Raw genomic sequence first — 27,851 nt, forward strand, 5'->3', positions numbered from 1 at the left:
CGCTAACACCCCAAATTGTTCGCTGTTCGGCGAACAGGCAATGTTCGACTCGAACTCGAAGCTCATCCCTAGTGGGGAGGAGAGTCCTAAGCTTTGTGTAAGCTCCAACCAGGCCATATTGGATATCACATAAGGCTTCCTGCAGAGGGTAAGTTAAGGGAAGATGAATATAAGAAACAACCAGAATTGGGGTGGATTAGGAAATTAAGTAAACAGGGTCACTTCAGATCAATAATCACAGAGGGTAAGGCCATTGAATTTCTGAGGATTTAGAACTCACAAATTACAACTTTTGGCATTTCACAAGGGTAGTCATTCCATTTTCCAGAAGAAAGAATCTCCACACAGTCCTCATTCATTCCCCTATGATTATTGGGTTCTCCGTAATCCCAGTTCTGGTAGGAGATGATCATGTTGATGAGATATTGGAAAATTCCCTGTGTCTGTTTGTCGTTCATACCAAGGACTGCATTTAAGGCATATTTGTTGCGGAGGGCAAGAATAGCATTATTCTCTGCCGAGTTTAGCGGTACAGCCAGCTGACCTCCGGCTGTTTTACAAATGGTTATGGCTTCATCATAGGTGGCTACAGCACCGCTTGTAACATAGACTTTGTCACCGGCTATGGCTCGCCGTCCCTTTGGTAAACCTGAAAGAAGAAGAGAAAAAGGGATAAGGAAATAAACCTATTTGATTGTGGAACTGTAATTTAGTTGCTTAGTAAAATAAAATATATTGGGCCAAATTCTCAAAAAACCTAAGTTACACAGGGGTTAAATTTCTACCTAAGTGCCCGATCCACAAAGCACTTACCTAGAAATTACACGCTGTGTAACCTGAGTGCCTCCGTCGCAAGGCGGTCGTCTGCTCGAGGGGGCGATTCCTATTCAAATGAATGAATGAATGAAAAACTTATAAAGCGCGGCGCATGCGAACTGAATCGCTCCCGCGCCGGACGTACTGCGCATGCGTGTGACATCATTTTTCCCGACGGGCAGCGCGCGAACGTAATTTACGTCGGGCTTTGTGGATTGCGACGGGACAATAAAGTTGCGACGGGTAAAAAAAAAGTTACGCGCCGGGAAAAAAAAATCTAAATTTTAAAAAAAACGCGGCGATTGAAAAAAAGGTCTGGTTTTACATGGTGTACTAACTTTACACATTGTAAAACCAGCCCTAATTTTGCGCAAGCAAATCGTAACTTACGCAGAAAACACAAAGCTTAAAAGCTTTGTGGATCTGCTTAAGTACTCATTTGCATACGCTAGCCGGCATTTCGACTCGAAATGCCCCCAGCGGCGGATGCGGTACTGCATCCTAAGATCCGACAGTGTAAGTGTCTTACAGATGTCGGATCTTCTGACTATCTTTGGAAAAATCCTTCTGAGGATCGTTTCCAAAGATAGCCACAGGGATACGCAGGCTGAACAGCAGTTCCGCCTGCGTATCTCCTTTGAAGATTTGGCCCATTCTTTCCTGGATGATTACCTATGTAGCACCCTCCTAGTTAGGTCACTAATAGGTTTAGGTAAAAAAAAAAAAAAAAAAAATGGCTCCTTGTAGCCAGTGCAGCCAAATTTGATTACTTCTGGTTGTTATGTGTTCTGCTTCCTACAGATTCGACTGTTTTCCCTTGCATTCCAGCAAGTTCTGGAATATAGTGGGTTGGGAGAGACGGACTTTGGAACCTTTCCCGCCAGGAAAGTGTTCACCGGCTAGTGGCACTGTGGCTTCCAGACCTATAGGCTGCAGTTCCGGTGTCCACCAGTGGGTGTCTCTCAGCAGCCAGAAGCTCATGGTATTTAGGCATCACCTGATACTCTTTGCAGGAAGTGTATTTAAGCCCTGCCTATGCTTTTCCACTTTGCCTTGGTGTTTGTTCCATGTGCCCCTGACCTGCGTTCGTACATCCTGACCCTGAACCCTGACCCTGCAGCATGATCCCTTACTTGCCTGCTTGTTCCTTCTCCTGTTTACCCTCTACCTGTACTGGCTTTCTCCCAGCTCCCTCTGCTTGATCTCCCGTGTATGACCCTGGCCATGACTACGCTTCTCATATCCTGCTATCTGTATATGCTTGGTTTGGGCAGTTGTTTAATGTGTGTTCATTCACTTATTAGTTCTGGAATATTGAAGGTGAATTTGTATTTATGTTATCCACTTGTTCTTAACTAATTACATTATTTAACATTTTAATTGTGCCTTGTATTCTCTGTGGAAGTCCACACATTTCTGGTCACACCTATTTTTGACATAAAGCCAAGGCCAGTCCTGACCAGAAGTGGCTGCACAGGGAAGCCATCTTGGCTCTGCTGTTTGTTGCAAGATGCATCCTGAGGAGGTTGTATACTATACTTTCTATACTTTGCTGGTGACAGAGAAAAAGGAATATTGCCACCAAATATTGGAGGGCCAGAGATCAACTGTTTCATTCATTCCATAGTTGATCAGGATAGGATGTTTGGTGGTGTTCAGCCATTGATTCAAGTCTATGCAGAGTTGACTTTGTCCAGTATTACTAAAGGCAGTGATGACTTTTCTCTTCCCTTTAGTATGGCTCAGTGCAATAGCTGTTGTGGTTATTGGAGAATGACTAGGTGTATTTCTTTAAAGTTTTGCTAAACATACAACAGTAAAATCAGACTGTATATGCAGTAAAGCAGGCTTGTTATACTCACTGTAGAACCTAAAGGGTTAATCCTGTCTAAGAAGTTCCATACATCCTTTGAACAGACTGCCTCATTTACTTAGGTGGTGCCCTTGCCCTTTTCTCCAAGCCAACCTGCATCCAGCCAATGTTCTAGCGACCCAGCTTAACTTATTTATTTATTCATTTATTTATTAAAATTCTTAAAAGTACAAAAAAAGTACAAAACGCAGTCAGTTACCCGTAGGCCTCGATGCGCCGAGAACAACAATACAGCAACAACCAAAAAAACACACACAGGCAGCGGAACAGATCAAATTTAAAATAGTAGCAGATCAAAGAACTATAAAAACCTATGTAATTCCATAGGCTAGACTGAAAAGCTCAGTTTTTAAAAGCTTCCTGAACTTAAAAAGATCATTCTCAAGCCTTAATTTTAGAGGCAAGGAGTTCCAAAACTGTGCTCCCTGGACCGCACTCGTCCTCCCTCCGCATTTTTTCTTACGAAATTTAGGAATCACCAAAGTTTCCAAATTAGCCGACCTTAAGGTACGGTTGGGCACATACTTGGTGAATTTTTCCTGCAGGTACACTGGCCCCTTGCCATGGGTAGCCCTGTGCACCATGCATCCAGTCTTAAACAGAACCCGTTCCTTCAGGGGTAGCCAATGCAGGGCTCTCAGCGATGGCGTGATGTGGTCACGACGACCAACACCCGTGAGTAGCCTCGCAGCGGCATTCTGAATAAGCTGTAATTTGTGCATGATGTTATTAGGTAAACCCAGGTACAAAGCATTACAATAATCTAATCGACTTCCAATAATGGCATTGACCATGGAGATCTTATGCGATTCTTCAATGAAGCGAAAAGTCGACCTCAGGAGTTTCAAGTGGAAGTGACAAGAACTCACCACCTGGTTTACCTGTGGTCGTAGCGTCAATCTCTCGTCCAAGATGATTCCCAAATCCCTGACCTGGGTGACTGGCACTGGGACCGATGAAAACGAGTCCGGCCAGGTAGGGAAACCGCCCGACCATGGCTGATTGCATAAAACCATGCACTCAGTCTTGGAGCCATTGAGCATAAGATAATTGGCCCCCATCCAGGCTTGAATTTCCTCCAGGCAGGTGGCCAGAGTTATCTACGCCCCCCCATCCCTGGGCAGAGGAATGTAGAACTGGGTGTCATCAGCGTAGACATGAAAAGATAGGTTGTGGCGGCGGATGATATATAGCAGAGGCCTCAGATAGATGTTGAACAGGAGCGGCGATAACGCCGACCCTTGAGGGACTCCACAGAACAGGGGACTATCAGAAGAGCAGTGCAGTCCCAGCCTTACTCTCTGAACCCTGTCCAGCAGAAATGAGGTCATCCATGCCAATGCTATACCATCAATGCCTGCCACAGTCCCTAATCGATCAAGCAGTCTAGAATGATCGATGGTATCGAATGCTGCCGACAGATCCAGCAATACCAAGGCCGAAGCCTCATTTCTGTCCAGGGCCCAGAGTAGATCATCCTGGACTTTGGTCAAGGCGGTTTCAGGACCTCTTCCTGGTCGGAATCCAGATTGAAAATCATCGAGAATGGAATTGGACTCGAGATGGGGCTGAATTTGCCACACTGCGGCTCGTTCCATGATTTTTGCCAGAAATGGTAGAGTTGAAATGGGACGATTATTGCTCAACACGGAGCGTGCCAGGTTAGCTTTCTTCAGCAGGGGAATAATCACCGCCCGCTTCAGAATACCCGGCACTGTTCCAGTGGAGAAGGAAGTATTTACAATGTCAGCAATAAAGGGGGCTAATGTCTCTGCGGCGTCCTTCACTAGTTGCGCAATGCAAGGATCAAATGATGAGGACGAGGCTCTAAGAGACTTGAGGATATTCAGAATATCTAAAGTAGAGACGTCCACAAAACTAGAGAATCTTGTACCTTCATAGATGGGACAATATTCCTCAATATCTACTACTTTGATATTATTCCTAATAATTTCTATCTTTTCATTAAAATAATTTGATAAAATATTACAAAACTCTGGTGAAGCTTCTTCTTCCGGCTGTCTACATGCTGGATTAGCTAGATTTTTCGCAACTCTAAAGAGTTCAGCTGCTGCATTTTTAGCATTAGCAATTTTTTCAGAGAAAAACTGCTTTTTGGCAGTTTGTATCCCTAGTTTATAGTTCCTCAGGGCTGCGGTATATACCTCCTTGGAGGCGGGCACCGGATTTTTTCTCCACGCTTTCTCCGCTGCTCTGCACTTCCATTTTAAACTTCTGGTCACCTGGGTAAACCAGAGGGGATTATTATTTGCTTGCCTAATGCAATGATTTCTCTTTAGGGGGGCTAAGTAGTCGAGCGCTTTTGTAATAGCCGTATTGAAAAAATTAATTTTCTCAGCTGCGACTTTAGTGGACTCAAACGATGCCTTATCAATATTCAACAGGAAGTGGTTACTGAAAGCCTTAACAGATATTTTAGTGAGATTTCTCGAAAATTTTGGAATACTGTTCCTATTAGGAACATGAGGTAACTTTTTGCGAAATTTATGGCTGTGATCAAATAATATTAATTTGTGATCACTCCATATAATCTCTTTCGGGGGATATACTTTCTCTATACATCCTGACTGGAAAAGCCAGTCCAGGGTGTGGCCCGCTTTATGAGTAGCCCCTATGACATCTTGGCTATAGCCAATGGAGTTTGCAAATGCAATCAACTGCTGGGCTTCCGAATTATTTACATCGTCAGCCCAGCAATTGAAATCTCCCAAGACTATAGATTGGGCATATCGCAGGGATTGAGTCGTTAGGAGTTCGCACATCTCCTCGCCAAACCTAGCTTTAGCGTTAGGAGGATGATAAATCACTGCCATTCCTATGGTTACTTCAGGGCTCAAGTTGCACTGCAGGAAAAGTGTCTCCATAGACGCATAAGAATCCTGCGTGCAAGTTTTTATAATTTTCAACTTAGCCTTGTATATGCAGGCAGTTCCTCCACCTCTCCCCGAGCTATGGTCACAAGATAGTAGCTTATACCCAGGCGGGACCAATTCGTCCAGTCTGGGCGGGGAAGCAGGAGAGAACCAGGTTTCCGTGATTAGCAGGTAATCTAAATCATACTCTAATAAGGTGTCATAAATGGCTGTCACGTTTTTTACCGCAGACCGCGCATTAAGAAGTCCTCCTTTTATTGTAGAATTAATTTGTTTATGGGTTGGGGTTTTTTCATCTATCAAAGTATCTGCATTAGCAACTTTTGGTACTGACAAGATTTTCTCAGCTATAAGATTAAAATTAAAATCAAGCAAATTATATTTATTCAATTTCATCAAGGTTCTAACGGGAACATGTCCTTCCATATTAAAGGTTTTTAATTGGACAGAAGAGTACACAGTTCTGCTCTGACTTTGAGGACTATAATGGATGGTCGATACCATAACGTCCGGCCTACCACCAGTTTCCATTATAAATAAATGTAAAAAATACTAAAACTCTTACCAGGAAGACTAAGCTGTTATAATTAGCCGTACTATGTCTATAAAAGCAACTGCTACCAAGAATCACAATCAAAGGCTCACCTCGACTGCTGCATGGTAAAATTTGTGCCCAACTCAAAAAAAGGGGGGGGAACCCACCCGACCCACCCCGGACGGGCACAGACGGGCTTCCCTCCGGCGCGCCGCCGGCGCCCGCTGCGCTCCGCACAGCGTCCCGCCGCCTTTGAAGGCCTGCTAGACCCCGCCCACAGTGGGGAATTAGTCCCAGCTTCTCCCAGAGAGGGAAAGCTGATTGCTGATGACACTGCATCTGTGCGGCCTCTCCAGAGGCAACTTTACACAGCAGTGGGAAAGGGGCTGTTTGAAGAAAGTTACTCCAGGGGACACAGTCGGGTACAGTCAGGAACTGAAATTAAAATAATGCTGCCCTCCGCTCACCAGTGAGCCGTCTTGGTGCTGCTGATTGTGATACTGCTCCGCACAGCGTCCTGCCGCCTTTGAAGGCCTGCTAGACCCCGCCCACAGTGGGGAATTAGTCCCAGCTTCTCCCAGAGAGGGAAAGCTGATTGCTGATGACACTGCACCTGTGCGGCCTCTCCAGAGGCAACTTTACACAGCAGTGGGAAAGGGGCTGTTTGAAGAAAGTCACTCCAGGGGACACAGTCAGGTACAGTCAGGAACTGAAATTAAAATAATGCTGCCCTCCGCTCACCAGTGAGCCGTCTTGGTGCTGCTGATTGTGATATGTCTCCTGCTATACAGCCTAGCATTACTGGTTCTTTGTCTACTGTCCAGTTTGACTTCATAGACTCTTTGCTTGCTGATCCCTGATGGTCTGCTGTCTGCTGATGGGGTCCAGTCTTCATCCATGCTGCCTATTGATGGTGTCCAGAAATATTCCATTGTGCCTGCTGATAGGGTTAAGCCTGCCCCTGGTGCCCTGTTGTCCGCTGCTGAGCCTGCCTTTGGTGCTCCTGTTCCTGATGGCACTACCCAGCCTGGTGGTCCTGCTTCTGATGCCCAGTCAGATGGTCCCGCCTTTAAAAAGGGCCCAGCCTGGTGGTATCGTTCCTAATGCCCAGCTGGAGGGTCCTGTTCCTGATGCCCAGCTGGAGGGTCCTGTTTCTGATGCCCAGCCGGAGGGTCCTGTTCCTGATGTCTGGAGGATCCCTATGCCCAACAGCCTACCTGCCTCTGATGGTTCTGTGCCTAACGACCCACTTGCCTCTGATGATCTGATGCCAGATGTCCAGCCTGATGGTCCTGCGCTGGATGTTTAGCCTGCCTCTGATCCCATGCCTGATGACCTGACAGTCAGCCTGCCTCTGACGGTCCTTTGCCTGATGACCCGCCTACCTTCGGTGGTCCGCTGTATGATGACCAGTCTGCCCCTGCCTCTGATGATCCAGTGCTTGATGTCCAACCTGCCTCTAATCTTCTGCCTGACACTCATTCAGGTTTTATTGACTTTATATATACTGCTCAGCAGTGGCGGTTCGTCCATAGAGGGCGCTGGAGCGCCGCCCCCTCTGGCTCTCACCGCCACTGAGTCAAATAACATAGATTCATGCATTGCACGAATCTATGTTATTTTCGCTGCTGCCGCTGTTATTCAGATGGTCGGCGCTCATGTCCGGCCATCTGAATAACGCCAGCTGGTTGGCTGTACGAAAATGTCTATCAAAGCCAACAGCTCTGATAGGCTTTCCCAATACAGCCCTCGGGTCCCGGAAGCTTATTCTCGGAGCGCACAGACTGTACGCCCCTTGAATAAGATGACAGGCGTCTCAGCCAATCAGGTTGGCCGGTTCTGGCTACCGGTAACCTGATTGGCTGAGACGCCTGTCAGTCATCGAGGGCGGGAGAAGACATCGTGGGACGTGGATGCCTAAAACCAGTAAAGGTGAGTGCCGGGCGGGGTGGGGAAGAAAGCAATTTACAGGGCACAGTGGGGACAATTGGCACAGCGGCGACCATTAAAGGGCACAGTGGTGACAATTGATGGCACAGTGGCTGCGTTTAATGGCATGGCACAGTGGTGACAATGGATGGCACAGTGGCTGTGTTTAATGGCATGGCACAGTGGTGACAATGGTTGGCACAGTGGTGACAATGGATGGCACAGTGGCTGCGTTTAATGGCATGGCACAGTGGTGACAATGGATGGCACAGTGGTGACAATGGATGGCACAGTGGCTGCGTTTAATGGCATGGCACAGTGGTGACAATGGATGGCACAGTGGTGACAATGGATGGCACAGTGGCTGCATTTAATGGCATGGCACAGTGGTGACAATGGATGGCACAGTGGTGACAATGGATGGCACAGTGGCTGCGTTTAATGGCATGGCACAGTGGTGACAATGTATGGCACAGTGGCTGCGTTTAATGGCATGGCACAGTGGTGACAATGGATGGCACAGTGACTGCGTTTAATGGTATGGCACAGTGATGCAAATTGATGGCACAGTGACTGCATTTGATGGCATGGCACAGTGACTGTGTTTAATGGCATGGCACAGTGGTGCGAATTGATGGCACAGTGGCTGCATTTGATGGCATGGCACAGTGACTGCGTTTAATGGCATGGCACAGTGGTGGGAATTGATGGCACAGTGGCTGCATTTGATGGCATGGCACAGTGGTGCAAATTGATGGCACAGTGGCTGCGTTTGATGGCATGGCACAGTGGTGCAAATTGATGGCACAGTGGCTGCGTTTGGGCACAGTGAGCCTGCAATTTTTTTTTTCCTTTGCGCCCCCACAAAAATTTTGAGCACCAGCCGCCACTGCTGCTCAGCAAGATTCCATTGAGTTAATGCCTGTTACTCTGCTGAATTTTAAGTGTCCACCTGCTAATAGGTCTGAAAGCTGAATCTTCATATGCCTTATATGGGTTACCTGCTTGGCCTGAGATTTGTTTTGCAGTTTCCTTGGTTTAGTCCCTGTGGCAGTGTGTTGTCCTATGGCACCAAAGCCTGGTGGTTCGGACATACGCTCTGTAACTGGTACTGTATTTGCCTTCATGGCCCTGGTCATGGTGAGCTCCTAGGGAATGACAGAGTACTATCTGTGCCTTGCCATGATCCAGATGTGATTGCCACGGCTCCAGGTGCACTGGGGGACCCAGGTTGCTTAACCAATGCCTCAGGCTGTCTGTTGATGTGTGGAGATAGTCTTGGAAACCAAGCAAGCTACATGGATATAACAAGACACTTTGGTGTCAGAATTGTCACACGATCCCAGGGCAAAGTTTGCGGATAACCTGTGGGACCCCAGCATGTGGGTACTTGCTGCTTTGAAGGACTCAGCATATCAAATGTTATACATCTCCGAAAATTTGGCCAACAAGACAACCAGCCAGTTGCTTGACCCTAGTGGTGGGGTACCTAGGAAGTCACCTGACCCAGGTGGTGGAACTTTGCCTATTGATAGGTTTTGGCAGCAGGGCATTTCACTTGGAACCCGACACAGCCTCCAAGGAACTTTTTTGCTGGAATTGTTCAACAGATGATCTTTTTTTGCACTTGTTCAGCTATGGCTATTTGGAGCATCCGGAGGAAAGGGCTCAACTGCTGGTGGCACTGTGGCTTCCAGACCTATAGGCTGCAGTTCCGGTGTCCACTAGCGGGTGCCTCTCAGCATCCAGAAGCACATGGTAATCAGGCATCACCTGATGCTAATTTCAGGAAGTGTATTTAAGCCCCGCCTATGATTTTCCTTTTTGCCTTGGTGTTTGTCCCACGTGCCCCTGACCTGCGTTCCTGTTTTCTTGCATCCTGATCCTGAACCCTGACCCTGCAGCCTGAACCCTTACCTGCCTGCTTTTTCCTTTTCCTGCTTACCCTCTCCCTGTCCTGGCTTGCTCCCAGCTCCCTCTGCCTGATTTCCTTTGTATGACCCTGGCTCTTACACCGACTTCACTTCTCATATCCTGCTATCCATATATACTTGGTTTGGGTAGTTGTTCAATGTGTGTTTACAATTATTAGGTGCACTGGTTTGATTTATAAAGTTCTGGTATATTGGAGGTGTGTTTATATTTGTTATCCACTTATTCATAATAAATTACATTATTTTACATTTTACTTGTGCCTGGTATTCTCTGTAGAAGTCCACACATTTCTGGTCACACCTGTTTCTGACACTTGGGCAGAATATTCATGCAGCCTCAGCCAATCCGCGGTTGAGAAGAGGACCAACCAGCAGGAGGCTGATGTGTGCATAAATCCTCTGGGGCCTAGAGCAGCAGGATCCTTGCCCTGGTGGAGAGAAACCCAGTCTGGAAGGGCTGTTTGCCGTTCTAGGCCATCTAGCTGAAGACTGCGGAAGGTCCATTGCAGTCACAGCTTAGGGAGAGCTGGCAGATGAACTTTTGTAGATGTGGGAATAGTCTGGAAAAAGTCTGCTGAGGATCTGGCTGAGAAGCTCACGGTACAAGTTCTGGGTGTTACTGGGTGTATCCATGTCCATGACTGAGATCCTGGAGAGACTTTCTGAGATCCTGGAGAGAAAGTTTGCTGGCTCTAAGCTGTTTCTAATGTGGGATCCCCCTGAGCTGTATGATCACAACCACTTATCTTAGAGGCCTACTTTGAAGAAGGTAACCTTTACTAGAGCGTGCCCTTAGTTAAAGTTACACTGGTTCTAGAGAATCCCAAGGCTAACCCTATCCCCATCCAAGTTCTTCAAACAATAAACCTCCAAAAAAATTAACTTCTGCCTGGCCATTGAGTAGAGAGACTGGAAACTGTTGTGTGCCTCGCTGTTGTGCACCCAATAACCTGGGACAGACAGTAAGACTGGCTTGGGGTCTGACTATACCTACCTAACAAGTAAATGTAATGCCTGTCATTGCTTCCATGTGATAGATACTTTCACAGGTTGCCCCAGTCAATTCCTGAAATTGTGTGAAGATCTATTTGTTGTAATCAGGTCTACCTGGTTCCCCCTTGTCTGTGTTGCTTTCCCCAGTCTCCTCCCACAGTACATAAACAGACTAACGCTAAGATCTGGCTGTGCTTCCAGATAGTATGCAGCCTCTTTCAGGCTTGAGCTAGAAATTGGCGGGTGGTGGAGAGAAAGCACTCTTTCTTTTTTAGACTTTTTAAAAATGAGAATTGGTATCTTAAAGGGTCAGTCCACTCAAAAATTATGGGCCAGATTCTCGTAGGAGATACAACGGCGTATCTCCAGATACGCCGTCGTATCTCTGAGTCTGAGGCGTCGTATCTTGGCGCCTGATTCAAAGAATCAGATACGCCAAAATTTCTCTAAGATACGACCAGCGTAAGTCTCCTACGCCGTCGTATCTTAACTGCATATTTACGCTGGCCGCTAGGGGCGTGTACGCTGATTTACGCCTAGAAATATGTAAATCAGCTAGATACGCCTATTCACGAACGTACGCCCGGCCGACGCAGTACAGATACGCCGTTTACGTTAGGCTTTTTCCGGGGGAAAAGTTACCCCTGCTCTATGAGGCGTACCAATGTTAAGTATGGACGTCGGAACAGCGTAAAATTTTTCACGTTTTACATCGTTTGCGTAAGTCGTTCGCGAATAGGGCTGGGCGTCATTTACGTTCACGTCGAAAGCATTGGCTTTTTGCGGGTTAATTTGGAGCATGCGCACTGGGATACTATATATCTGAGACCCCCCCATCACATCAAAGTCTTTCCTCTAAACAAGAGCCCCCCATCACATCAGAGTACCCCCACGACAGAGTCCTCCCCTCACATCAGAATCTTCCCATCACCACAGAGTTTCCCCCATCATACAACCCTCTCATTCATGTGGAAACAGTAAATATTGGGTCTCATGCTTTAGGAAGTCCAGGGAAACCTAATTGGCAACCCTGGTGCCATGGCACCCTGGTTGTGAAACAATGGTTGAAAGCATCCAGCTAACCTTTGTTTTGCGAGTCTAATGCTGATTTAATTTGTGTGTCCAAATCCAAGATTTTCTTTTTAAGATCTTCAAGTGCTAAGAAAAGAGAAGTCAATTAGTATTCTCAAAACAGCAAAAGCTACTTATTTTTTAAGCCTACAGGTAAAACACATTCAGCGGGTACAGTGTATTTGCGATATTCTTTAACCACTTCAATACCGGGCCTATTCTGGCACTTCTCTCCTTCATGTAAAAATCATAATTTTTTTGCTTGAAATTTATTTAGAACCCCAAAACAATATATATATATATTTTTTATCAGACACCCTGGGGAATAAAATTGCAGTCATTGCAACTTTTTATCTCGCACGGTATTTGCGCAATCATTTTTCAAATGCCTTTTTTTGGGAAAAGAAAACTGTTTCATTAAATAAAAAATAACAAAACAGTAAAGTTAGCCCAATTTTTTTTTATAATGTGAAAGATGATGTTACGCCAAGTAAATAGATACCTAACATGTCACGCTTTAAAATTCCACACACTCATGGAATGGCACCAAACTTCAGTACTTAAAAATCTCCATAGGCGACGCTTTAATTTTTTCTACAGGTTACTATTTTCGAGTTCCAGAGGAGGTCTAGTGCTAGAATTGTTGCACATACTCTAATGCACGCGGAGATACCTCACGTGTGGTTTGAACGGCGTTTACATAAATGGGGGCGGGACTTACATGCACGTTCACTTCTGAGCGCGAGCTACCGGGGACAGGGGCGTTAGAAAAAAAATAAACATATGTTTAATAATCAATTTTTTTTGTTATTCACTATAAAATAAACCCCCGCTGCTGCCTCCCAGCCCTTTAAGAGCTTCTAAATGCTGGGAGGCGGAGATGACATTCAGGTCATGTGACTGCTGTGATTGGCTTTCACAGTGGTCTCATGAGTGGAAAGCTCCCGATCGCAAGTATGCATTGGGAACTTTCCAGTCCCTTCCGGTTGACCGTGCTGGGAGTGCACAGGGTGCACATTCCCAGCAAAGAAATCTGTTTACATAGGGATGCATATATGCGGCCTCTCTGGCGTTAAAGCCCATCTGCCGAGCTGCCGCATATGTGCGCCACATCAGGTTAAGAAAACTGAATTTGAAAAAATACATTTTATCTACTGATGTTACAATATGCCTTTCTAACATATCTGAAGAGGTTAAAATATGTTATATATCACCACACACTCCCGAGTTAGAGCGATAATTCCAGGTCCCTCGTTTATGGTTAACTCTAAAATAATGAGCTATAAAGGCATTTAAAGTGTCGCCTATTAATAATTTGGGGTAACGCGATTTTTTGCCATTTCACTGACATACATAGTTTTGAGGCTTAAAGGGGTTGTAAAGGTACAATTTTTTATCCCTAAATAGCTTCCTTTACCTCAGTGCAGTCCTCCTTCACTTACCTCATCCTTCCATTTTGCTTTTAAATGTCCTTATTTCTTCTGAGAAATCCTCACTTCCTGTTCTTCTGTCTGTAACTCCACACAGTAATGCGAGGCTTTCTCCCTGGTGTGGAGTGTCATGCTCGCCCCCTCCCTTGGACTACAGGAGAGTCAGGACTCTCTCTACATTGCAGATAGGGAAAGGAGCTGTGTGTTAGTGGGCGTCCTGTTCTCTCCTGTAGTTCAAGGGAGGGGGCGAGCACGACACTCCACACCAGGGAGAAAGCCTCGCATTACTGTGTGGAGTTACAGACAGAAGAACAGGAAGTGAGGATTTCTCAGAAGAAATAAGGACATTTAAAAGCAAAATGGAAGGATGAGGTAAGTGAAGGAGGACTGCACTAAGGTAAAGGAAGCTATTTAGGGGGAAACAATTGTACCTTTACAACCCCTTTAAGAAAACTGAATTTGAAAAAATAAAATGTTATCTACTGATATTACAATATGCCTTTGTAACATATAACATCTGAAAAGGTTAAAAGATGATATATATCACCACACACTCCTGAGTTAGAGCCCATCAGTGTGGCATATTAGTGCCACCTCATCAGTGCCCATAAGTGCTGCCTCATCATTGCAGCCTATCCATGCCCATCAGTACCGCCTCATCAGTGCACATCAGTGAAGGAGAAAAATTACTTATCTACAAAATGTACTTGCAGAAACTAAGAAAAACTTTCAGTCTTTTTTTTTTTTTTTTTTTAGCAAAAAATAAACCCCAGTGGTGATTAAATATCACCAAAAGACAGCTCTATTTGTGTGAAAATAAATGCATTTGGGTACAGTGTTGCATGATCACGCAAGTGTGACAGTACTGAAAGCTAAAAATTGGCCTGGGCAGGAAGGGGGTAAAAGTGTCCTACATTCTAGGTATATCAAAACAAACAGATGTTCCACAATTTCTCTTCTTTCTAAATCAGCCACAGCCTGAGTAGAAAAGCCTGTCCTCTGCCAGTATGCTGCAGAAAAGGATCCTGGCTCCCTGCATGGAAGCAGTGAACTTCTTTAGAAATCTGACCTGCCCCCTACTGAGTCAGACCTATAGCTCTGCAATAACCAAAGCTCCTGCTGATTGGAGAACTTTGGCTCTAACTCACTGCTTTCTCACAGATCAAAAGGGTCCCATTCTGCAGCATGCTGGCGGGGGACAGGCTTTTCTATTCAAGGTGTGACTTATTTATAGTAAAAAACTGTAAGTCTTTGTACAGTTCAGAAAATTTTAAAATGAGGATTACCAACTTATACCTGAGGTTGAAAATTTCAGCTGCCCGTCTATATTGCGCAAACAATGCATCAATTTGAAATATGCGGTTAGCCAGCCTTATTTCACATAAACTTTCATATGATCTAGACATTTTATATGATCCAACTTTAATATCTTCAAATAAAGGATTTGTAGATAAAACTATGTTCTCTCATAGATGGCTTTCTTTTTACCTGAATTTGCGCTATCTCCTCTCTCTCCTTTGGCTCCTGATGGCCCCTGTTCTCCTCTTGGTCCAGGTGGTCCAGCAAGCCCTGCAGGTCCCTGTAATCCTGGAAATCCCTGTGGTCCTGCTGGCCCTGGTTAATCAAGTCAAATAAAAGGAACAGGTATAGGTATATTTAAGCACATCATATGGCAATAACTAATTTGTTATCTGTGGGTATTTTAAACAAAGAATGGCCCATTTATAAAGCTGGGGCTATGCAACTTGTGCAGCTTCTGTTAAACTTCACAATTCGAGACACCAGGGCCCGGATTCAGAAAGGTGTTACGACGGCGTATCTCCAGATACGCCGTCGTAACTCTGAGTGTGAGGGGCGCTTCCGTAGATTTACGCGTAGAATATGCAAACGAGCTAGATACGCCGATTCAGAAACGTACGTGCGGCGCATTGATTTACGTCGTTTACGTAAGGCTTTTTTCGGCGTAAAGTTACCCCTGCTATATGAGGCGTAGCCAATGTTAAGTATGGACGTCGGGACAGTGTAGAAGTTTACGTTGTTTGCGTAAGTCGTACGCGAATAGGGCTGTGCGTAAGTTACGTTCACGTCTAAAGCATTGACTATTTGCGGCGTAATTTGGAGCATGCGCACTGGGATACTTTCACGGACAGCGCATGCGCCGTTCGTTAGAAGCGTCAATTGCGTGGGGTCACGATTAATTACCATACAACACGCCCCTTACCAGCCTATTTTGAATTAGGCGGGCTTACGCCGGCCCATATACGCTACGCCGCCGTAACTTAGGGGCGAAAGTTCTTTCTGAATACGGGACTCGCCTCTCAAAGTTACGGCGGCGTAGCGTATCTGAGATACGCTACGCCTGCCTAAAGATAGGCATTTCTTTTTGAATCCCGGCCCTACAGTGTATATGTTGCTCCCTGGTCCTAATTTAAGCCTTCAATGCAAATTGTGTTTTTGGCTGGGCTGTAGACAGCTCAGACTGATTGAACAACTAGACTGAGCTATGGAGGTTCTTGGCCACTGCTGCATTCTGGTAGACAGTGCCGATCCTGACCTCCCTGGGGCCCTAAGCAAAATTACATGTCATGGGGGGGGCTGCCGAAAATGACATGTTACATTAAAGTTGAGAAGCGGCGGGGGGGGTGCTGCTGACAGTGACATGTCACATTAAAGAGGGGGTGTTCTGCTGTCGGAAAATACATCTTACATTAAAGTGAGAAGCGGGGGGTGCTGACTTCTTACCTCTTCTCCCATGCAGCCAGCGAGTTGAGAAGCAGGGTGAGGGGCCGAAAATTACTTCTCACCAGGCGGGGCCTCTAGTAATTTCGGGGGCCCTCCACAGCTTTGGGGGGCCCTAAGCGGCTTGCATAGTGAGCCTATGGGGCGGATCGGCCCTGCTGGTAGAGGATATATATTTGGGGGGGTTGGCCATGTGCTCGGTCTCTTGCCTCAGGTCCTCCTCTGCAAGTAGGCCCAGAAGCATGTCTGGGGCCTACTAAATCTGTAGAGGTCCTTAGGCTGTCTAGCCCGATGTGGAAGAAGCCAAATTGAGAAAATCCAGGGGAGGACCCTTGCTGGAGAGAGCCAGGGTGAAGGCTGGTCTCTCAGGAGGGCCTGGTAACTCATTTGGAGGACGCACCTACATCTAAAATGTGCTGCCTGGTCGGCTTAAAGGTTTTGACACTGTGAAGCTGGATCTGGTTCTAGAATCTGAAAACGTGTTTGCAGTATCCCTGGGTCAGCTTAAAGGTTCTGGTACTGTGAAGCTGTACTTTTTATGGATTCAAGGAGTCTGTAAGGCCGCGTACACACGGTCGTTCCATCCGATGAGAATGCTTCAAATGACCGCTTTCATCGGTTCACCGCTGAAGCAGACTGATGGTCTGATGTGCGTACACACCATCGTTCCAAAAACCGATCGGGTCAGAACGCGGTGACGTAAAACACAACGACGTGCTGAAAAAAAGGAAGGTCAATGCTTCCAAGCATGCGTCGACTTGATTATGAGCATGCACGGGTTTTAAACCGATGCTTTTGTGTACTAACCATCGGTTTGGACCTATCGGTCAGCGGTCCATCGGTTAGATTTTAAAGCAAGTTCTCTAACTTTTGTCCGATGGGCCGTACACACGGACGGTTTGGACCGATGAAACTGAACTTCGGTCCGTTTTCATCGGTTTGGACCGATGGTGTGTACGCGGCCTAAGTGATCTTCTACTGGTATCTGAGGCCCCTAACCCTCTCTCCTACTACCTTCTTTCAAGTTCCACATTAAAGCTTGGATAAGTTTAATAGTCACTGGCGCACAATTTTCTTTCTTAAAACCCCCCATTATAGCCATGGACCAGCCCTGGGGTAAATGCTAGCTCGATCCCTGCCTCTGGAGGTTGCACCCTGCCTTGAGAAGACCCAGAGGCGAGCTACATATAAATTAGATTTTGCATCAAAATGTATTCATTTCTTAAACCTTTTTGCTAGGGATTTGTGAAACAGCCCAATTGAAAAAATGAAAACTAATCAAGCTGCTCAACAAAACTTCACCTAGATATAGAATAGCTGCTCTGATGACCTGGAGATGGCAATTCTATGGTCCTGGAGTCATCTGCTCTATGGACCTGAAGGTAGCTGTTTTAATGACATAAATGTGAATGCTTTATGGTCCTAGAGCTGTTCTATAGACATGGAGATCGCTGTTCTATGACATCTCCAGCAATCATCGTCACTCATTATCTATAATACCAGCCCCAGTAACCTCTTCCAAGAGGATTCAATAATTTTAACTATTTACCTACTATACAGATTATCAGCTGCCCTATAACCAAGACCGCCGACAACACGGATATTGTATCTACCAAAAATACCACCTCTTATGGGGGAGCTGTGGTGGCTCAACGCGATTGGCACTGCGCTGACAAGCCTTTCACCTCTGCAGCTAGAGGTTCGGATCCCGGGCTCAGCTACATGTGAATTAAGTTTGGTGGTCTCAGCCCGGCTCCCGGTAAGCTTGCGCTTGCGCTTAGTACGCCCACCCCCCTCCCGCAAAAACCACCACACTTACACGCACTCGAAATTGGGTTAACATGCACGCACTTTGACCACGCGGTCTCTAAAAAGAGAGGCGAAGGACTAACGGGCTGGTTGAGCGGGCTAGATCCTCTCACTCCCTTATAGGGAGTCCCTCTGCCCCGTTGGGCTTCAAAGCGGAGCAGGTAGGGCGGGCTGTGTGGGAGGACCCCCTCACACACCCACCATTGCCACCCGGGGCATGGAGAAAGGTGGCAGATTGCCTCTGGGGGAGGCCTGCCTACTCCCAAATCCTGCAGTCCGGCTCCTCTCTCGAGTACACGCACAAAATACACTTAAATTTATTTTTATTTTTTTAAACACCACCTCTTACCGGGCTTCATTTTTTAACCCTATCCATTACCGTGGATGGTAGGCATATTCACTACCTTTGTTTTTTTTTTTTTTTTTTCTTCTTTTTTGCCACCACTATTATATCTCTGGATATCTCTATTCTGAGTCCCTCTGTTCTTATACACATCCCCATTATCCTTATTCATGCTCGGATTACTATTGGCACTTTTTGCACTGAACACACTATTTAAGTGTTCTCTGACTCCTACATGAATTTACCTATCTTATTATACCACTCTTTTCCTGGTGCGTCCCTACATCTTCCGTCTTTGGGTCCCTTAGCGCGCTGTCCTCCCGGTGACGTCATGACAGCCACGGTCACACTTGCATGTTTCTCGTTACGGTGCTTTATTGCACATATGATATGTTTGACTAGTATTGTTAATTATTTATTTGCATATCAATCTAAATTTATAAACCAGTAATAGCCTGTTTTCCTTCCAGAAACATAGATAGCTCCTGAAGAAGCACTCAACTGCGAAACATGTAGAGCTTGCTTGGAATTTACCAATACACACGCTAGCCATCAACATCCGTTGATGTCTTTATTGGACCAGTATTGGTTTATTATTAATGTTTTGTGAAATGATTACAAGTTTTTTGTGATATTAATGTTTTGCTTTTAATGTATTTTTACTAATATCCACTGTAATGTTGATTCAATAGCCCTTTTGGGATTGCGTCAATAAAATATATTTTTGTTTCAACGATTAGTGCCTATAAAGTCCACTTTTGTTTTCCCTCCAACATCAATTTTTCCTATCGCTGTTCTATGGACCAAGAGGGGGTTGCTCTAAGGACCTGGAGATGGCATCTAAATGGACTTGGAGGTGAATGTTCTATGAACCTGAATGTGGCATCACTATGGTCCTGGAAGTAGCTGCTCTGTGGACTTGGAGATTTCTGTTCAATGGATCTAGAGGTGGCTGCTTTATGGACCTGGAGATGTCTGGAACAATTTTCAGCTTCTTTATAAACTGACCTACAGTTTAAGCATTTGAAAGCATTAAAATAATTTTCTTCATACCTGTTTCTCCCTTTTCCCCTCTTTTTCCATCTATCCCATTTGTGCCATTCTTTCCAGGAGCTCCACATGTGATAATAGAGTAGGCATTCTCATTTGAGTCATAGCACACTTGTGTGCCTGGTGTCACTAAAGCTACATGGAGCAAAAGAACACCAAGAACCTTCACAATTTGTATATTCCACATTTTTAACGTCTGTAGAGGAGAAAGAAAAATTTGTGTCACTGACTACCAAAAAAATAAATAAAACACAAGAATGATAGCAGACAAGCATACTCTGCAACAGAACATACAGTAGACCTATGAGGACTGTTGGGTATGCAGGTATGATCTGACCATCTTAAAGGATCACTAAAGGAATTATTATTTTTTTGCTAAATAGCTTCCTTTACCTTACTGCAGTACTGGTTTCATGTCCTCATTGCTCGTTTTTTGCTTTGATGTTGCTGTAAAACTGCTCTGATCTCCACACTTCCTGGTTGTCTATTTCCTTATAACCACAGTACTGGGAGCTTTTCATGATGGTCTAAGCTGTCATTACTGTGTGTCTAAAACTTAACAGAACCAGATTCATTTTAAAAACAAAACACTGCCCTGGATTTGTTTGTTTTTGTTCTGTGGGTCTATTTACTTCACAGAAACATGAAACCAGTTTAAAAACGAAAATGAAACTGTAGGCACATTATATGATTGAATTTAATCTATTTTTAATCATTTTTAAAAGGAATCAGTTAACTTTTATGTCTCTATACCCTGTAAACAGTCATTTCAGCAAAAAAATGTTTTTCCTTTAGTGACCCTTTAAGGCTCCTATTGGTGTTATCTGTCCTCTACATAAGTATGTTTTGGTCAGACACTTCAAGTTCTCCTGAAGGAAAGAAAAGTGATCATAAAATGTTTACTAACCTCTCCAATTAATGGTCAGCCAGGCGTGTCTGGTGATATCAGTTTGTGTGGGAATGTCATTCGATCTGGGCAATAAACAACTGTCATATTTTATCACGTTGAGTAACATGAGTACCTTGAGCTATTTCAGTTATGTAGCACCCTCCTACAGTGGGGAAAATTATTATTTGATCCCCTGCAGATTTTGTAAGTTTGCCCACTTACAAAGAAATGAAGGGTCTGTCATTTTTATCATAGGTGTATTTTAAATGATAGAGACAGAATATCAACCAAAAATCCAGAAAAAAACACATAAAACAAATGTAATAAATTAATTTGCAGTTCAGTGAGTAAAATAAGTATTTGATCTCCAAGGTAAACATGACTTAGGGCCAGATCCTCAAAAGGGATACGCCGGCGTATCTATTGATACGCCGTCGTATCCCTGATTCCACAGAATCAGTTTCCAAGAGATAGACAGAAGATCCGACATGTGTGAGGCCCCGTACACACGACAGAGGAACTCGACGTGCTTGGCACGTCGAGTTCCTCGTCGAGTTTTGGGATGAAGCCGCCGAGGAGCTCGGCGGGCCGCCTTCTCCCATAGAACAACGCGGACAACGAGAAAATAGAGAACATGTTCTCTATTTTCTCGTCGAGTTCCTCGGCGGCTCCATCGAGCCAAAACTGTACAGACGACAGAGTTTCTCGGCAGAATCCGGGTTTTGACCGAGTTTCTCGGTGAATTCTGCCGAGAAACTCTGTCGTGTGTACGAGGCCTAAGAGACTTACACTGCCGGATCTTAGGATGCAGTACCGCATCCACCGCTGGGGGCATTCCGTGTCGAAAGGCCGCTTTGGGTATGCAAATTAGCACTTACGGAGATCCACAAAGCTTTTACGCTTCGTTTTTTCTTCGTAAGTATTACGTTGCATGTGTAAAATTAGGGCTGCTTTTACAAAGTGTAAACTGTTTACACCTTGTAAAAGTAGACCCTTCTGTCCAGCGACACGTTTTTTTTTTTTTGTTTTAAATTATTTTTTTCCCGCCGTATCTTTTTTTTTCCCGGCGCAACTTTATTGATCCACAAAGCTTGGCGTAACGTAACTTCGCGCTATGCACGTCGGGAAAATGACGTCACGAGCATGCGCAGTACGGCCGGCGCGGGAGCGCGCCTAATTTAAGTTACACAGCCGAAAATTTCTAAGTAAGTGCTTTGTGGATCGGGCACTCAGGTAGAAATTTTAAGGCAGTGTAACTTAAATGGGAAATTTTACGTTTCGCCGGCTCTTTGTGGATCTGGCCCTTAGTACTTGGTGAAGAAACCCTTGTTGGCAAGCACAGAGGTAAGATGTTTTGTGAAGTTGGTGACCAGGTCTGCACACATCTCAGGAGGGATTTTGGCAGTATTTTTTGGGTCATTGTCATGCTGAAAGACTGATCCATGACCCATCTTTAGTGTTCTGGCTGAGGGAAGAAGGTTTTCATCTAAGATTTTTCAATATATAGCCCCATCCATTGGCCCCTTAATGTGGCAAAGTCGGACTTTACCTTTAGCAGAGAAACAACCCCAAATCATATTGTTACCACCTATGAGGGGTAGCTAATGTTAAGTATGGGCGTCGTTCCCGCGCCGAGTTTTGAAATTTTACATTGTTCGTGTAAGTCGTTCGCGAATACGGCTGGACGTAATTTACGTTCACGTCGAAACCAATGACGTCCTTGCGACGTCATTTAGAGCAATGCACACTGGGATATGTACACGGACGGCGCATGCGCCGTTCGCAAAAAACTTCAATCACGTCAGGTCATCACACATTGACATAAAACACGCCCCCCTTCCACATTTGAATTACGCGGCCTTACGCCGCAACACATTCGTTACGCCGCCGTAATTAAGGGTGCAAGTTCTTTCTGAATAAAGAACTCGCGCCCAAAGTTAGAGCGGCGTAACGTATCGGAGATACGTTACGCCGGGCGGACAGATACGCCAATGTATCTGAATCCAGCCCACTGTGTTTGGAGGAAGAAAAAATGCAGACTGTGACCCTAAGAATACCATCCCTACAGTCAAGCATGGAGGTGCAAACATGATGCTTTGGGGTCATTTCTCTGCTAAAGGTATAGGCCGACTTTGGCACATTGAGGGGTCAATGGACGGGGCCATGTATTGTAAAATCTTGGATGAGAACCTTCTTCCCTCAGCCAGAACACTGAAGATGGGTCGTGGATGAGCTTCCCAGTATGACAATGACCCAAAACATACCGCCAAGACAACAAAAAAGTAGTGGCTCAAGAAGACACACTTTGAGGTCATTGAGTGACCTAGTCCGTCTCCAGACCTTAATCCTATAGAAAATGTATGGAGGGAGCTAAAACTTAGAATTGCCAAGAGACAGCCAAGAAACATTAAGGCCCCGTACACACGACCGGATCTGTCCGCTGGGATTTATCCGCGGATCAGTTCCAGCGGACAGATCCGGTCGTGTGTAGGCCCGAGCGGACATTTTACAGCGGATAAAAATCCAGCCGATGGATTTCCAGCGGATAAAAATTTCTTAGCATGCTAAGAAATCTATCCGCTGGAATCCTGTCCCTCGGACTTATCCGGTCGTCTGTACAGACTCACCGGATAAGTCCGTCCGATCCCCATCCCTCGCATGCGTAGAAGTGATTCGACGCATGCGTGGAAGTATTTACTTTCCAGGGTCGCGCACGTCGCCGCGTCATCGTCGCGGCGACGGCGCGGGCACGTCACCGCAGATGTTTTCCGCTGGGATTTTGATCTGATGGTGTGTACAGCCATCAGATCAAAATCCGGCAGCGGACATATCCGATGGAAACGGTCCGGCGGACCGTTTTTATTGGATATCCGCTCGTCTGTACGAGGCCTTAGGATTTAGAGAAGATCTGTAAAGAAGAGTGGACAAAAATCCCTCCTGAGATGTGTGTAAACCTGGTCACCAACTACAAGAAATGTCTTACCTCTGTGCTTTCCAACAAGGGTTTCTCCACCAAGTTCTAAGTCATGTTTTGCTTGGGGATCAAAAACGATTTTACTCACTGAACTGCAACTCAATTTATAGCATTTGTTTTTTTTGTTTTAGGTTTCTTCACAGTGAGTAAAATGATCTTGCGCTATAAGAAGTCACGAGGAGTGACGCAACGCGTAAGTATTGGCTGACGTAAACCGGAAGTGACTTAAGCCGGCGCAGAAAACGGCGCAATCTTTGTAGTCCACCTACATGGTATGTAATAAACTTATATTTATTCTAAAACGTACTACACCATTGGAAGCCTCCTTGTTCCCATTTCAAAAAGTTGGGAGGTATGCGCTTCACGCATTCGTGGTAGGGAACCGGCTGTCAAGCTGCAAAGCTCCCTTAGGAGCAATGGCAGTGGCAGCACCTGAGAGCCGATGGAAACATCCGCTGGGGTGCTGACACCGCAGGATCCCTGGACAGGTAAGTGTCCTAATATTTAAAGTCAACAGCTACAGTATTTGTAGCTGCTGATTTTTTTCTGAAGGAGGCTGGACCTCTTCTTTAAATTGGTGGTCATTGGTAAGGATATCCTTTATGTTAGTGGGTCATACATTGGTGGTCAGAATGCCACACTTACCAACAGCTAAAAAGATCATTGATATCATTCGGCTGACTGCCAAATGGAATTTGACCTGGAACTATGCAGGTACCATCAGATGGAAGGTCAAAAAGCCACAGCTCAAAGAGCCCCTAGTAACCTCTGGAGAAACCCTAGTTGAGAATGGCTGTTCTATACAACTGCTGTGATAACAGGTATTATTCTGTATAACTAGAGGAATAGTCTTTCAGATGGTGATTGCTGGGTGCCCATTTAATGTTTTTGCTATTGGGCCCCACCTCAAATATCTATATCATTAGTCCTTGTGTAAGCTCCAACCAGCTCAACTTAGAGTGGGCAAAGTACATGCTGTTTTCAAGCCAATTTTAAACTAACTCAACCATCTAAAAAATCAATGAATGACTGAAAAAAAGATTACAGTAGATGTAATCACAATCAAAAGATTACAGTAGATGTAATCACAATCAAAAGATTACAGTAGATGTAATCACAATCAAAATTAAATTTTAAAAGTAATTTTCAAATCAGTAAAAAAAAAAAAAAATGAGATGATCCTGCCATGAAGGTAATTGACTTTAAGGACTCTGGGCCAGATTCACAAAAGAGATACGACGGCGTATCTCCTGATACGCCGTCGTATCTCTGAGATACGATTGTCGTATCTATGCGGCTGATTCATAGAATCAGGTTACGCATAGATATCCATATATCCCTAAGATCCGACAGGTGTAATTGACTTACACCGTCAGATCTTAGGCTGCAATTCTAGGCCGGCCACTAGGTGGCGATTCCATTGCGGTCGGCGTAGAATATGCAAATGACTAGTTACGCCGATTCACGAACGTCCGCTTTCCCTGTCGCTCTAAATTTACGTTGTTTCCGTAGAGATACGCGGCGTAAAACTAAGGGTGCCCTCTAGGTGGCCTAGCCAATGTTAAGTATGGCCGTCGTTCCCGCGTCGAAATTTGAAAATTCACGTCGTTTGCGTAAGTCGTCCGTGAATGGCGCTGGACGGCATTTACGTTAACGTTGAAACCAATGACGTCCTTGCCACGTCATTTAGCGCAATAAACGTCGGGTAATTTTACGGACGGAGCATGCGCAGTACGTTCGGCGCGGGAACGCGCCTAATTTAAATGGTGCCCGCCCCATTTGAATTAGGTGGGCTTGCGCCAAGCGGATTTACGCTACGCCGCTGCAAGTTTACAGGTAAGTGCTTTGTGAATCAGGCACTTACGCTGTAAACTTGCACCGGTGTAACGTAAATGGGATACGTTACGCCGCCGCAGCGTAACAGATTTCTACGTGAATCTGCCCCTCTGTTCCTGTCTCTTTTCACTGGCATTGTAACCCCATCACATGGGTTTCCAGCAGAGCATGGTCTACTCTTGTCACTATCTGGAAACCTATACTGATAAAATGCTATACTTAGTGCATGTTTAGTTGGCTACAAAGAGGTTGCAGGAATTATTCTGTGTCGCAATTACTTAGAAATGCAATCATATAAATATAATTCAAATAGTACCCAAAAGTGTAATTCTACTCACCAACTTGCACGCGTAGAAATCTGAATCAGGAGTAGTGCAATAGCTCCAACATGCCTCTATATATATCGATAAGATACTGGTTTATGTACAAAATCTAAATAAACAAAAGACTAGAAATATGTTTAAACACAGTAAAATATGCAAATTTTTAAGGAAATTCTACCTAAAGGATGATATTTCCTGTAGAGTTACTATGTCATGGAATAAGGAGGACACCCTTCTCCTGAAAAAGGTGCGAGAACAAGAAAAGTGAAAATTGTTCTAACATTGAATGCATGGCATTAATAAGTCTAGTAAATCAGCATAGGTAACTAGAAACTTTCTATATGAAATGACCATTAGGAGAAACATTTTCAGTCCAGTAGATAAACAGTTTAAAATCTCCATTACGGGCTAAAAAAAATGTTTTCCCTAATCCTGCCTCTCATCCTGTTCTACCCCATCCTACTAGACATTTTCCGTACTTAAAGAAAATTCCCAAGTGATTGCTGACTCACCTCTCAGGCCCCGTATACACGACCGGTTTTCTCGTCAGAATTCAGCCAGAAACTTGATGGGAGACGTATTCTGCCGAGAAAACCGGTCGTGTGTACACTTTTCGCAGAGGAAACCGACGAGGATCTCGTCGGGCCAAAAAGAGAACATGTTCTCTATTTCCTCGTTAGTCAATGGGAAAAGTTGGCTCGCCGAGATCCTCGGTGGCTTCACAAGGAACTCGACGAGCAAAACGATGTGTTTTGCCCATTGAGTTTCTCGGACGTGTGTACGGGGCCTTAGTGGTGCGATACAAGTGACCCAGATATCAGCATAAAGAGTTTTTTGGGGGGAAAGGCAAAGGACCTAAAATAAGAATATTACAACAGAACCGTGCAGCTTAATCCCAGGAGAATTTTTATCAAAAATGAAAAAGTACAAAAAAACACTGAGTAAAAAACTCCACCAACACCTTCACCTAGTCTAAAATAGGTCTGAAAAGACAATGTTGTTACACAAATAGCTAGTATATAACATCATAAAGCACTCAGCAATAAAGAATGTAGCCTGTATTGGGTACTAAATGATAGAAAGTCTACTTTAACACTGGGGCCGCCCGAACGTTGGTGCCATAGCACTGCTCATTTTATCAGCACTTTGAAGCTGTTTAACGCTAGTGGCCGAAGAAGGGATCAAAAGTACTTCCAAAGCACTTGTGTACTTGTCATGAGGTACAGAATAGTAGGTACAATCCTTACCTGTTGGGTTTACCATGCGCCAGGAGTCGACAAGGGTTAAGGATTGGAGTAGAATTTTGATGCGTTTTAGGGTACGATATGTTAGGCTAGATTTCCCTGATGAGGTGTCCTGGAGTGGATTCAAAGGAATCTCCCCCCAAGACAATACATCCTAAGGCAAAGCTTTTCAGCTCCTCAATAAGATGTCTGCAAAATGAAAAGTGTGCGTAATTGGGAAAATAAAAGTTTTCCGTGATTAAAGGTATGGACCCCATGTACCCTTAAGGCCGCGTACACACGGGCAAACATGTACGATGAAACCGGTCCGCCGGACCGTTTTCACCGTACATGTCTGCCCGGGGATTTCTGTATGATGGCTGTACTAACCATCGTACAGAAATCCGCGCGTAAACAATACGCGGGGCGTGTCCGCGGCATCGCCGCAATGATGACGCGGCGACGTGGGCGGGCCTGCCAGTTAAATGCTTCCACGCATGCGTCAAAGTCATTCGACGCATGCGAGGGATGGCGGGCGCTCGGACATGTACGGTAGGTCTGTACAGACGACCGAACATGTCCGAGCGGGCAGGATTTCAGCGGACTGTTTTAAAACAAGTCCAGGAATATTTGTCCGCTGGGAAAAGGCCCGGCGGGCAAATGTTTGCTGGAATTCTGTCCGCTCGGTCCTACACACGACCGAACATGTCTGCTGAAACTGGCCCGCGGACCAGTTTCAGCAGACATGTTTGGTCGTGTGTACGGGGCCTAAGGAATAGCAATGTGCCCCCTGGGTCTGAAAGTTGATGAGTAACCTCTAAACCCGCGGATTTGCTAATAATAATAGACACCCCTTTGGTTTTAGCCATTAAGTTGGTGGTGTGATACACTTTAGGGAAATATTTATGGTATAGGTTTGGGATTTTCCTAGACTAAAAATGCATTTCTTGTAGGAAGCAGAAAAGAGATTCCACCTTTTTAAGTTCTCTAAGAAGAGACATCTGTCTCTCGGGAGTGTTCAACCCCCTAACATTGTGCGAGACCATTGTAGGACCATGACCTAAGGGTGAGTATACCATGGTTTCAATGTATAGCAATACTAATATGAGCAAAAAAGAAAAGAAAAAAAAAAGGGGAAGATACACAAAGAGCCCCTTCAGGAATAGGGGATAGAGAAGCAAGGTAGAGTA

The 27,851-nt window shown here is 45.1% G+C and overlaps 1 protein-coding gene across 1 annotated transcript; it reads right to left on the minus strand.

The window, feature by feature from the left end:
- LOC120909312 (conglutinin-like) lies at positions 1 to 25,530 on the minus strand. The gene is made up of 5 exons (XM_040321061.1): positions 25,454 to 25,530; positions 19,420 to 19,612; positions 14,964 to 15,089; positions 12,058 to 12,132; positions 1 to 649 (listed from the first exon to the last, which is right to left on the minus strand). Exons 2-5 carry the CDS (start codon positions 19,601 to 19,603, stop codon positions 270 to 272), a joined length of 765 nt encoding a protein of 254 aa, XP_040176995.1. The 5' UTR covers positions 19,604 to 19,612; positions 25,454 to 25,530; the 3' UTR covers positions 1 to 269.
- Positions 25,531 to 27,851: the final 2,321 nt, after the last annotated feature.

The sequence above is a fragment of the Rana temporaria genome, chromosome 8 (assembly GCF_905171775.1).
Source record: "Rana temporaria chromosome 8, aRanTem1.1, whole genome shotgun sequence".
Classification (NCBI taxonomy): Eukaryota; Metazoa; Chordata; class Amphibia; order Anura; family Ranidae; genus Rana; species Rana temporaria.